General features: G+C 47.7%; 1 protein-coding gene across 1 annotated transcript; it reads left to right on the top strand.

The window, feature by feature from the left end:
• Nucleotides 1–447: 447 nt before the first annotated feature.
• On the top strand, nucleotides 448–10239 carry Selenos (selenoprotein S). Its single transcript, XM_032893450.1, has 6 exons — nucleotides 448–574; nucleotides 1106–1240; nucleotides 3916–4022; nucleotides 7418–7507; nucleotides 7651–7729; nucleotides 9608–10239. Exons 1-6 carry the CDS (start codon nucleotides 499–501, stop codon nucleotides 9685–9687), a joined length of 567 nt encoding a protein of 188 aa, XP_032749341.1. The 5' UTR covers nucleotides 448–498; the 3' UTR covers nucleotides 9688–10239.
• The last annotated feature ends 2720 nt before the right edge of the window (nucleotides 10240–12959 follow it).

Here is a 12959-nt window from a genome sequence, read left to right as displayed (position 1 = left end):
TCCCTAATATGTTGCAGGGAACCATTACAAAAACTGTGGTAATGTGACACATGATTCTAAACATGTTGGAGTCATTACTACATTAATTCCTTCCCTTGAGACAGTGGTTTAGAAGAAAGGACTTTAAGTAGATCGCTTTACACACGATTGGAGAGGGTCTATGCTGCAAACCCCTCAGTGGCATTGAGACAGGGTGAGACGCAAATCACATCTCCTGGAGGCTTCAAATCGCATAGGCCTTGGTGTCCAATCAGTATCAAGTACAAGGTCTGTAAAGAAAAAAAATGCTGCAAACTCCTCCCCCAAAGTCAAACGCGCTTCCGCCTGGGCGTCGTCCAGCCCCGCCCTCTGGTCACACCCCCTCTGTGATTGGTCGATCTTCGAGGCAGGTCGAGCCGCGATAGGTCAGTACTGCCACGGCCGGGGGCGCCACGTGTACATAGGGCAGAACCGGAAGCGCAGAGCAGAGTGAAGGGCTAGTCGTTGGCGGCCGCAGCCATGGATCGCGAGGAGGAACCTCTGTCCGCGAGGCCGGCGCTGGAGACCGAGAGCCTGCGATTCCTGCACGTCACAGGTGAGAGGTGGCGGGCGCCGCCATGCTCGGTGGGTCGGCCTCCAGGAAGCTTGGCGTTAATGCCATGGGCTGACCGGGCCTGCTGGCTGGGCCCGAGCTCAGCTTTCTCGAAGTCGCCCTACTTGGGCCGGCGCTCGCGGGCTTGGTTCACTGGAGTCCTTTTAACATCTTCCTTTTGCAGTGGAGTGCTCCGCCGGGCCTTTCTCTCTGCCTGGTCCCAACACACTGCTGTCTCACTCCTTAACAAAGTGTAACTCATGGAGTCTGGATGGCCTTTCCTTTCCTGAATCAGATAGACACGACCCCCCTTAGTTCTTCAGGACCTAGCAGCTGTGCTCTGCACCCTCTGGGCTACTCCCTAGTCCCCTTGTATTTGAGAAGTTTCTGTACCCAGCGATTCACTACTTTAGCAATCCATTTCCTCAAAGATCGTGATGGTTCTGAAGGAAGGAGCTACGATTATTTTTGTAGAGTATTAATGAAGGAAAAAAAATGCTATTTTCCGTTTCTGAAACTGGTTTCTTTTTTCAGTGGGCTCCCTGCTGGCCAGCTATGGCTGGTATATCCTCTTCAGCTGCGTCCTTCTCTACATTGTCATCCAGAAGCTCTCCCTGCGACTGAGGGCTTTAAGGCAGAGGCAGCTGGACCAAGCGGAGGCTGTTCTGGGTTAGTATCATGTGATAGAAAAGAAGGTGCCTGTCTTTTACTTAGTGGGTGGTGCCAAAATGTGCCTTCAAGTTTGAGTTTTGAAAGATTTTATTGAGATGCAAAGATTCCCCGATGGATGCACATCATGTTTAGCTGCTGGGAGCCAGTTCTTGGAGATGGCCAGGTCCGATGGATGAAATCAGGAGTGGTGAGGGAGGAGGGATTCAGGCACCGGAGTCCTCGGAATCTTGCAGCCTGACTGACTGGAAGTGGGGTGCTTCTTTATTTATATAGAACTCAGTAGGGAGGGATTGATTTCGTGTTGTTCCAAAAACATAGATTATATTTTTGTCCCCAACATGTATTTTAACTTCCTCATGGTCATAAGTTTAGTCTTCATTAATAAACCGTGACAGAACAGAGTTATCTTTTCCCTCAATCACTTTCCCTCATCAACCTCATAACCCATTCTTTAAGAATCTAGAGGCACACTTTGCCAAAGCATGACAGCTCGTTCTCAGGCTGGAAGCTCTTGTGGTTTCCAGGGCACTAGACAGACAGAAAAATCTCCAAACCAGCCTGGGCAGATTGTCATGCCCTGAGCAGTTTATTATCAACTTTTGGTGGTCAGAGTGCTAACTGTCATTAGGCCCAAGGAAAATCTTCTGGTCAAAGCTGCTACCGTTAGTATTCAATTTTGAACATAACACAATGTTTTTATATTTGTGGAATTCGTTTATATGTTTAATCTTGGTATGCTTTTGTTCCTTGGTCCCAGGACACCACAGTGGCCCTGCACGAGCTAACTTTTCTTTTTTTTTTTTTTTTGGTTCTTTTTTTCTGAGCTTGGGACCGAACCCAGGGCCTTGCGCTTCCAAGGCAAGCGCTCTACCACTGAGCTAAATCCCCAACCCACGAGCTAACTTTTCTAAGGGAGGTCGGAATACCTCATTCCTTGTCCATCAGTGTAAAACCCTGTGTGGGGCAGAGATAACTCCAGCCCATTTAACTTTGCTACCGTATCTTTTTTTCTGGGGTGGGGGTGGGGTATACTATATATGCCCCCCCAGTCTTATGGGCCACATATCCACCTAAGTGGATAGAAGAAGAGCCTTATAACCTGATCTGCCCACTGAATCTTGTTTATCTTCCTAAGTTTACCTTGTTCTAATCATCCTGTTCCTGAGTAAATACAGGGGCAGGTGACCCACGAGTACCTTGGAGCCGGAGCCTCACAAGGAAATTTCTTTTATTTTCATTTGAGACACAACCTCCAGGCATAAGGAAGACCCTCAAGTAGGGTCAGATAAGGACATCTCCCTAAGAGTGGGAGGGGTGGCGTGCTCAGGACTTTCTGGGAAAGCTTAGAAGCTGTACCCCTGGGGGAAAGCATAAAAGATTGATAAATTTCCCATCAATCCATATCCCCAAGTTGTCCAAATATTAAAAGCCCCCCAGCATTGCAACACATGGAGATGAAGACCAGAAGTGGAAAGCCACATGACAGCCATTATATCACTCAGCCTTGCTAGATATTTGTCAAACAGTTGCATTGGCTTTATGACTTTAACTGCTCTCATTGGATATGGCTGTGCCATTTAGTGGCTCTTGTGTTTTCCTTCCTTCCTTCCATATTCCAATAGCTGTGCAACCTTCCCCCGCCACATACACACTCCAGTGTTAGGTTTATATGCATTTCATTTTGATTTTTCACCAACCTCATCGGACCTGATTTCCACTTATTATTTGGTGGTTTAAAGAAATCTCAAAGGGCAGCCATTCTGTTTAGAAGCTACACTCCTGTGAGTGTGTCCTAAAGAAATATTGTTTTATGTTGCAGTGTGGCTTAAATACAGAGCACCGTTCATCAGACTCTATACTACTGAGACTGGGGTGGAAAGCCTTGATTTACAACTAGGTAGAAAAGTTAACTAGGTCTGGGTGTGGGGCACACACCTTTAATTCAGGGGGCCGAGGAAGACAGAGCTGTATGGATTTGGGGTCAGCCCAGTCTGCATAGAGAGTTCCAGGTCAGCCAGAGCTACATATGATGAGGCCCTGGGTTTTTTTTTGTTTTTTTGTTGTTGTTGTTGTTGTTGTTTTTGTTTTTGTTGTTTTGTTTTTTAATTTTTTTTTTTAAAGTAAGCTGGGACTGTGACTCAGTTTGTAGAATGCTTAACTAGCAAACACAAGAACTCCAGTACCAAATAAAACTGGGTATGGTGGCAGGCTTTCATAGCCCCCCACTGGGAGGTAGATGCAGGAGGATCAGGAGTTCAAGGACATTCTGGGATACATAGTGAGTTTGAGGTCAGTCGAAGTTATACAGGACCTTGTCTCAACCAAAAGTAAGTTAAACTGGGACATTCAGAGTCTTAATTCTCATTGAAAGGACTTTGCTTTGTAGGAACAAGAATCTTGCACCTCTTCTCGTAGACCTGGGCTAATCAGGGATGGATAAATAGATAAAGATACAAAGCTTTCTGCTTTGCTGTGGAATGCTGGTCAACCTAAAGATCAGGTGTCGGTGAGATGACCATTTGTACAGTGGAATCTCACCGTGGCGGCTGTCAGAGAGCTCAGTGCTCTGCTATGAGTTAAAACGGGCTACTTTGTTGTGTTTTCCTGACATTTGAAGCTCTCTATATAGGCTATTTCATATGGACTCATACCTAACTGTTTCTCTATTTTAGAGCCTGATGTTGTTGTTAAGCGACAAGAGGCTTTAGCAGCTGCTCGTTTGAGAATGCAGGAAGATCTGAATGCCCAAGTTGAAAAACATAAGGAAAAACTAAGACAGGTATGAGCTGGGTTGACTTAATAAATTTGTTGGGTCTTGTCTTTGTTTTTTCAGGACCTTGAGCACGCTAAGCAAGGTCTCTACCGCTAATCCACACTTCTGACCTTAATATTATTTGTAAGCTCAGAGCAAGGTAGTGTCTCATTAAGTTCAAGATGCATTTCAGAGTCTACTGTGTTTACATTGGCGATACAGAGAAAAATATGCAGTTAGGAACATCAGTGTGAATACATTACGACAGTGAAATTCACACGGCACATGAGGGTGGTGTGTGTATGGGAGCGAGTGAGTACGTGTCTTGGGTGGATATCAGGAATTATTTCACTTAGTTTACTGTTGGCCAGCATGCTTGCTTTGTGCAGTTTTGAATTGTCAAGAGAGAAACACTTTCTGGGTTGGGGATTTGGCTCAGTGGTAGAGCGCTTGTCTAGCAAGCGCAAGGCCCTGGGTTCGGTCCCCAGCTCCAAAAAAAAAAAAAGAGAGAGAGAGAAAAACGCTTGAAGAAAAGCGTATCTCTTGTTTGTCTTGCCTTCAGGTGTTTTCTTATAACAGCCTTGTTCAACAAAACTGTGTGCCCAGGTCACAGGGCACTGGAGCCAGGGTAGGTGCCAGCCTGTCTCCCCCGTGCCTGGACACCTTGTGATCCTGAGTGCTGGCATTACAGGCTTCGTTTTGTTTGCAGTTGTGTATCGCACATGACCTGGTTTAGGGGTGGTCGAGCACACTGCAGCGGGTTTCAGAAGACCCAAGAAAGGGCAGCATAGGGCCTGGATGGAGACTGTGCTGGTGGAGGTGAAGGAGTAAGAACTGCCCTGGTCAGGCCGGTTACTCATGGGAGAAGACTGTTGTATCAGGTGGTTCTCCTTTTCTGTTGCTATGATGGAATGGCAAAAGCAGCTGGGGAGACGGGGTTTATTTTGGTGTACAGTCCCGGGGGAGGATGCAGTCTGTCATGGCAGCAGGAAGCAGACTGGTGCTGTTCATCCTCATACAAGCAGCAGAGAGGATAGGAAATAGAGCCGGGCTATAAGTCCTCAAAATCCACATGCTTTCTCCAGCAAGGCTGCCCTTCCCAAAGGTTCCACGACGTTCCCAACCTTGCCGCCAGCTGGAGACCAAGCATTCAAGTGCAAGAGTCCGGGTGACATTTCATTCAGATCACACTTGACACCAGCATTGAGCTGATCTCTCACTGAAATGGCTGCCTTCCAGTTTCAGTCCAGAAGTTTCCAGAGCCTGTCTCATCCCCACAGAAAGAACCCTCTGTCAGTCAGCTTTGAGGCACCAGAGGATTTGGTCCTTTTATTATAGTCTTAGTTGCGTTACTGAGGTGTCCAGGGACATGTGCCTTTCTGCTGTAGGTTGCAGCTTCTCTTATTTTTGCCTGGTCATCTCTTTGGATCTGGTCTGCCTAGCTTGGCTGGGACTCAGAAGGAAAGGACATAACAAGACACAAGCCAAGCGTACACCCTCCCTCCTAACGCTTCTTCCAGTAGCAGCCTTCAGCGGAAGTTCATTGTCCAAACTCTCAGTCACCAGCCTGACATTAAAGTTCGTAATTAGAAACCTGTGGTATAGAAGTCTGCTCTGTGGAGTAAGTCTCCACTGTCCCTGCTTCTTACCTGCTGCCTCATGTAATGCTAATTATTTTAGGTATTTTCACAGATCTATTTTATCTAATATTTTATGAGCATATTGTGTGAGTCCCTCTCCATAGAAATGGAAATAGCATATGCATTTTTTTTTAACGTTTATCCTATCTGCCTGGCCCATAGTTAGCTTAGAGTTCTCATAGGTAATGCTAGGATTTATCTGCTGTGCATCTACTTGGGATGTTTATTTATTAAGTTTGTGTGAGTGCAGGCACATGTATGCCATGGTACGCTATGGGGGTGAGAGGACAGCTTACCAGGGCCATTCTTTCCTTCCACCACGAGTTCTGGGGCTCACACAGGTCATCCGACTTATTCAGCAAGCATTCTGCCTGCTGAGCCATCCTGCACACCCCTCTTCCCTCTGATTTTGGTTTTGTTAAGATGGATTGGATATGTTTTGGTTGTTTTGTTGTTGTTTTGTTTGTTGTTTTTGTTTTTGTTTTTTGAGGCATAGTCTCATGTAGCCCTGGCTAGCCTAGAAGTTTGCCTGTGCTTCCCTAGAGCTGGGGATTCTGGGATCACAGGCGCGTATCACCAGGCCCAACTCAGTTATACCGTACATTCTTTTTCTTGCTTGTTTTGGGGTATGTTTTTTATTGTTTGTTTGGTTGATTGGTTTCTTTCAAGACTGGGTTTCTCTGTATAGTTCTGGCAGTCTTAGAACTCACTCTGTTGACCAGGCTATCTTCAAACCCACAGAGATCACCTACCTCTGTCTCCCAAGTGTTGGGATTAAAGGTGTGGGCTGCTACCGCCCCCACCACCACCCGGCTTCTTGATGTAGCTGGCGATAGAAAGCAACCATTATGTTAAGAGGTATTTGCTATTTTTCTTAACTTCCTGTGTTTATAAGCAATGGAAGCTTGAAGGGCAGATTTAGCAAGAGATGTACATGCTATGGGAGATCTGCAGAATATATGCTTTTAAGGGATCTTGTCACATGTCCTTATCTATCACAGTTTAATAGTGCAGAATGGACGGTGCTGGAAATGGGATTGTGCAAACCCCTGCCATCCATGTCCACTGAGACACTTGGTTGCTTGCAAAAAGGCCTACTGTCCATGGGACAGGGAGCAGAGCAAAGACCATGTGTTTTTCTTGGGCGCTCATTACGGAGTGCAGGTTTTCTGTTGGGATTCATCTCCCCTTAGGTTTCCACACTGCTTAACTTTCCAGTGCACTTAGAAATCTATTGTCCTATGATCCAGTGCCTGAGGCACAGCCAGGTGCCACTCAGGTGATAAAACTGGTCTGCTAGCCACACCCACTCATTCCAGGTCATTTTTGAGACTGGGTCTCACTGTGTAGGCCAGGGTGGCTTTGAACTTAGTCTTCTCTCATCTTCCCGAGGGCAGGATTGCAGGTGCATAGCACAGTGCCCAGCTTTCTACAGCAGTGTGGCTGCTGTTTAAGAGATGGAAGTGAAGACTTGCTTTGGAAGATGTTTGAATTAAGATTTCTTAAAATGAGCACTTTTTTGAGAATAATAGGAGCTTGTGGATGCGTCCTATGTGTGCTTTCTTGTATCTCGTTCTCCCCCCCCCCTCTCTCTCTCTCTTTGCATGTATGTCTGTGTTTTGAGACAGGGTTTCTTTGTGTAACAGCCCTGGTTGTCCTGGAGCTCACTCTGTAGACCAGGCTGGCCTCAAACTCAGAGATCCTCCTGCCTCTGCCTCCAAGTGCTGGGATCAAAGATGCACACTATCACTGCCTGGCTCATTGTGTGTGGTTCTTTCTTAGCTTGAAGAAGAGAAAAGGAGACAGAAGATTGAAATGTGGGACAGCATGCAAGAAGGCAGAAGTTACAAAAGAAACTCAGGAAGGCCTCAGGTAACCGGAGGAGGCAATACTTAGTCATGTAGAGTGCTGGCGTTTGGAGTGGTTTTGTGGCTTTGCAAACGGAACCCAGAACATAGCATATTGTAGCCCCAAGTAGAATTTATTGAATCTTAAGCCTATGTTTGTTCAAACAGGAAGAAGATGGTCCTGGACCTTCTACTTCATCGGTCATCCCCAAAGGAAAATCTGACAAAAAGCCTTTGCGGGGAGGTGGTAAGAACTTAGCAATGTGAAAGAAACATCTAGGATTTTCAACACTTACAAAATATATTGTCTTTTTATCTGTGCTCTGTGTGTGTGGTGTGTGTGCACTGTGCATGCCCATGCTCCTACACAGAGGCCAGAGAAGGACATTACAATGTCTCTTGTTCTATCAGTTTCCCCAGTATTCCCTTGAGGCGGGGTCTCCCTCATCCTGGAGCTAGTGTGGCCTCTGGAAAGCCGCAGCAGGCCTGTTTCTAGCCCGACAGTACTGGGGTACAAGTGTGTGTGTTTCTGTGCCTGGCTCTACACGTGGGTGCTGGGATTTCCACTCAGGTCCTTGTGCTTGCTCAAGTCCTTTTACCCACTGAGCAGCCATCTTCCCAGCTCTATATTTCCCCTTTAGAAGTAAGATTCTCCAGCTGAGAGAGAGAGAGCATCTGATGTATGCATGAATCCTAGCACTTGGGAAGCTGAAGCAGAGGGATTGTTCAAGTGGAGGCCACCCTAGGCTACACTGAGATTCTGTCTCTAAAGTCACTTGGGTCCCAAGTGTAGGGCTGTCAGTATGAGGGAAGCAGCTGCGGAGTGCCTAAGCGCTAGGATGACGGGGGAGACGCTGTCTTCCTGGTGGTGCTGCCCTCTTCCTGCGAGTGTAACTTTCTCAGGGCGTGGACAGACGTTCACTCGGCTTTTTTCTGTGTCTGACTGGACTCCCCAGGTGACACCATAGCAGCGAGTCTTCTTTTTGTCCCTGAGGGATTTCACATCTCTCAGGAAGATGGAACACACACAAGGAGGAATCAGCAGTCTTTTGTGGTTTGAGCTGAGTTTGAGGCAGCGGTACCTGGCGTGTTAGGAATCTCCCTACTGCCCTCCAGAGCTCAGGGACACTGCAGAAGGAAGGGTGGGAACTTGAGTTCTCAGATACTGAATACACAGTGGACATTATAGAAAAGGAAGCACCCGACGTGTAAAGTTCGTGCACGGCCCCTGTGCTGTCCAGCAGCCCTGTCTAGGGCCAACCCACATAACCTGGCTTTGCAGAGGTGGAAACTAAGGCTCAAGGCAAGGTTTCACAGTGAGCAAGGAAAGAACCAGCTCACAGAAGGGCTGGCTGGCTCTGGAGACGAGGCCGTTTGGCAAAGACCCAGTTATCCATCTTGGTTGGCTCTGAGGAGCTGATGTGGGAGGGAGAGATGGAAAAAGGATGTAGGTGACCCAGTTCTGACTCCCAGAGAAGTAGAAAGTTCCATCCTGGTTGTCAAGTATGGTTTCTGTTGTTGACTTGTTTTTGAGACAAGGTCTTTGGCCTGTTCTGTCCTCCAGCTCCATATGTAGCCAAGGTGACCTTGACCTGCTGCCCCTCTTGCCTCCACCTCCCAGTGCTCAACTATTGGCCTGGACCATCACACCCTCTCAAATGTTTTGTTTTTGAGACAAGGTCTCAAACCTAGCCCAGTTTGTTTTGAAAATCATCGTGTAGTTAAGGCTGACCTTATCCATCCAAGGTGGTCTCCTCAACCTCCTGAGTAGGCCTACAGGTGTGAGACCCACATCCAGAAGTTTTCTGCAGCGTCAGTAGCCTTTATTTGAACGTATACGTCTTTTGATACAGGGTGACTCGAGTCTTTATATAATTGGATCTTAGAGCTATCTTGAGTAATTTCCTACTGATGTTTTCCCTGCCTCCCAAGCACTTGGATTGAAGGCTGCACTACTGTCCTCACCCACCTTATTTTTATGTAATAGCTAAAGTCCCTTAGAAATGGCCATGAAGAGGGAATCTATACTTTGCAATTTACATGCTAGATTTGTGGTTACGTTTTAATATAGGATGTTCCCAGATTTCCAGCCATTGAAGTGGTTCTGTTTCCTTTTCACTTCCAGGTTATAACCCTCTGACAGGTGAAGGGGGCGGAACCTGCTCCTGGAGACCTGGACGCAGGGGCCCATCATCTGGTGGATGAAGCTAAGACTCTTGTTAGTGTCGCTTTGACATTAGCAAGGTGAACCCTTAACCCTCAACTCAATTGCCTTACGCACACTTTCACAGTGACTGGCCAAGGAGAGGTAGGGCTGATTTCTGTTCTGAACACCTCATATTTTAAGGGCTTTGGTCATAGACATTGCCACTAGGCCACACTCTAGACGAGACAGCCATTGGTTTTGTGGCCAATTGCTAGTCAGTAGGTTGGAGGCTTCTTGCTGTTTATCAGACTTCATCAAGGAGGCCCAGTGATGACCCTTTGGGGCAGAAGTCCATGATGACAGACAGGGTGGTCTCTGTGACAGGATGCGTTGAATGATGTCTTCCTTATAAATGGTGAGCCCACCAGTGAGGATTACTGATGTACACAGTTGATGGGGTTTGCTTCTGTATATTTATTTTATGTACAGAACTTTGTAAAAAAAAAAAAAGTTAACTACTTAAAAAGTAACATTTTTAGCATCTTTATTAAACTCAAGGAAATTTCTTTGTGAGCTTGACTTTGTCAGACAGTAAACAGCTTTTTATCAGTCACAGTCTCCAATTACTTATTTCTCACGGCTACTGGCAGATGGTTGGTGACTTTAAAAGTTCACAGACTCTTTGGGGTTCAGCTGCTACACAGTAGGATAGAGCCACAGCACAGCAGGCTGTGGTGGTGCCTGCCTATCTCCCCACGCTCTGGATGCTAGGGCCTCAGGATTTCTGCACATTCGAGGCTGTCCTGACTTCAGGGTGAGTTCTAGACTCACTAGAGCTATTTGGTGAGACCTTGCTGAAGGAAACATAAGCACATCGCAATAAACTGCTAAAACATGTTTCCAAGAAAGCAGGTAGGCCTGTAGGAGTTTGCCTGTAAATACTTCACACTCCAGGGGAGAGCCAGTCTGGCCCGTGTAGCAAAACCCCATCTTGCCACACAAAGCCAACAGCAAAGTCTGCTTGAACTGCCAGGGCCTCTATGCATTATGGCTCAGTAATTAGGTCCTTGAGAGGACCAGCTGGGGACTGCTACAAGACTCTGTTGGTGATGTATGTGTGTATATGTCACCGTTTGATGTGTTTGCCTGTTCTCTATGCGCTGTCCTGGAGTTTACTTTGTAGACCAGGCTGGCCTCGAACTAAGAAATGCACCAGCCTCTGCCACCTAAGTGTTGAGCCTCACATCACCATGCCCAGCTTTGCCGTCTTTGACGTTTTTATCAGTTAAGGATTGTTTTAAATGGCAAAACCATTCTTAACTCGTGCTCGCTTTGGCTTACATGGTGGGTGTTGGATACTTCTGCTCTAGAATTAGTCATGGAAAGTAAAAAGAATTAAACAATAGTACACTTGGCTCAGAACTTCACCTACAGAGGCACAATGGTGTGTGCTCGTCTGTCTGACCTGAAAGAGAAAGCAGTGTGTATAGGGCTTGAGCGGGGAGTCCCGCACAGCTGTGCTTTCCTGGAGTCGCGTACTCAGGAGGCTGAGTGGGGGTTTGGGGTTCAAGGACAGGCAGGGCAGCGTGGAGGCTCAAGGTCTTGGGGGAGGACTTGAGGAAGAGTTGGGATGGATGACATAGCACTGCAATCAGAAGCAAATAGCTCATTGAGGCTTAGAGGCGACGGACTGAGTGTGTTAAGGAGGAGAAACAGGAGAACTCAGAGTGGTTTTCCTGTACAGTTAGGGTTCCTGTGGGTTTTGGTGGAGGTGTCGTGCAGAACTGATGGAGAGTAGCAGGGTTACCTGTTGATAGTTAATGGGCTCGCATGGAGATGCCGCCTGTTCAGCAGTTTAGAAAAGCCCTCACTGTGTGGTGCCTGCAAACCAGCTAATACCTGCCTTGAAGCAGGAGGTTTGGTTTTAGGAACGGAAGCGGAGGGGTTAAGTAACTCACTCGGCGTTAGTCAGAGTCATCTATTACTTGGGTTCCTTCCCCAAAGCCTTAGCTAATCAACGTGTAGGTGGCTTAGTCCAGCTAAAGAAACAGCTAAGGTGGAAATTGTGTGGGACAGATTGAGGCCAGTAGCACTTCAGGTGGGTGGCCTGGGGTCACTAAAGGTCTACCTGCTCTAGAAAGACTACGAGGGCAGGAGGACAAAGGTCAGAACCCAAGGCTCACGTGGAAGGAAGGCCGGAGCCAGTCATAAAGCCTTTTCGAAGCCCAGGCTGTGTTCTGCCTTGCCCACATGCAGAAACTACGGAAAGGCGGCTGCTCAGATGCTGCTTTTTCTCACCTTCCTGCCTTCCAGTCACCAGGGTGCTCAAAGCTTCTCTCTGGACAGTTTTTTTTCCTTAACTTTTTATTCTTTATAAATTTCATATTATCCACCGCAGTCCCACTCATCTCCCCATCCCTTCGTGTCTTCCCTCTGCCCTTGCAACCTCCCCTGCAAAAGGACATACAAACAAGTGAAAAGTCTCATCTGGAAACTGCAGTGTGTCACAGCGTGTCTCACTGTACACCCTTTTGTCCACACTTCTTTACCTGCAGCTGTTCCTTGCAATGAGCCATTGGTCTGATTCAAGGCCTCTCTCTGGCTTCTGCTGTACCATCAATGCAGGATCCTCACTGGGGATTCTTGCTACCCACACTAGGAATATCTTGATACCCTTATATCATGGAGACCCTGCAAGACCAGCCCCTTCACTCGCTCAAGCAGTTCATAGATGGGGTAGATGTTGGTGTGGGCCAACTAAAAGTCCTAGATCTGGGCTTGTGTGGTAGCTCCGTTGGTTAGCCCACCAGCTCTTCTGCACCCACACTACCAGGGTGAGCTCTGGAGCACAGCTCTGGCTAACTCACCCAATGCCACAGCAGGCAGGAGGCTGGGCCAGCCCTCCTCCCTCACGTCCTCAGGGCAGGCTCTACTGTGCCCCCCAGGCTTTGTGCAGAGCTGCTCGCCCGAGCAGCTGCTGAGGGGCGGGGACAGTTCTACACAGTCCTTGGACAAACAGGGTCCCAGGTGGCATCCCAGACTTCACCTGGCCTTTGGTGGTAATTTGGGCCACAGTGACACAGGCCCCACACTATCACATGGTCATGAACCAAGACATGGCCCTTAGCCACAGCACTGGCCAGGACTTCACCATGGCCTCAGGGGGCAGGGCAGGCAATTCTCAGCAGGCTGTTCCTCTCCACCCCTGAGTCTCCAGGTCTACCCCTTTTCACAGTGCTCAACTCGGTCCGCTTCTCTTTCGTTCCCACCTCTCCACCGTTACCTGCACAATGTACTGGCTTCCGCTGCACCCAGGCCACGGGGCAGGTGA

Source organism: Rattus rattus, chromosome 2 (assembly GCF_011064425.1).
Source record: "Rattus rattus isolate New Zealand chromosome 2, Rrattus_CSIRO_v1, whole genome shotgun sequence".
NCBI lineage: Eukaryota > Metazoa > Chordata > Mammalia > Rodentia > Muridae > Rattus > Rattus rattus.
The sequence above is the reverse complement of the archived record's forward strand: the minus strand, read 5'-3'. Positions and strand labels throughout refer to the sequence as shown.

What these genes read in the sequence shown, in the direction of transcription:
- Selenos (XM_032893450.1), top strand. Translation starts at nt 499, where the DNA reads ATGGATCGCGAGGAGGAACCTCTGTCCGCGAGGCCGGCGCTGGAGACC. An exon ending in GCGATTCCTGCACGTCACAG is followed by an intron (nt 575 to 1,105) that starts GTGAGAGGTGGC and finishes TTCTTTTTTCAG; the next exon opens with TGGGCTCCCTGCTGGCCAGC. An exon ending in ATAAGGAAAAACTAAGACAG is followed by an intron (nt 4,023 to 7,417) that starts GTATGAGCTGGG and finishes GTTCTTTCTTAG; the next exon opens with CTTGAAGAAGAGAAAAGGAG.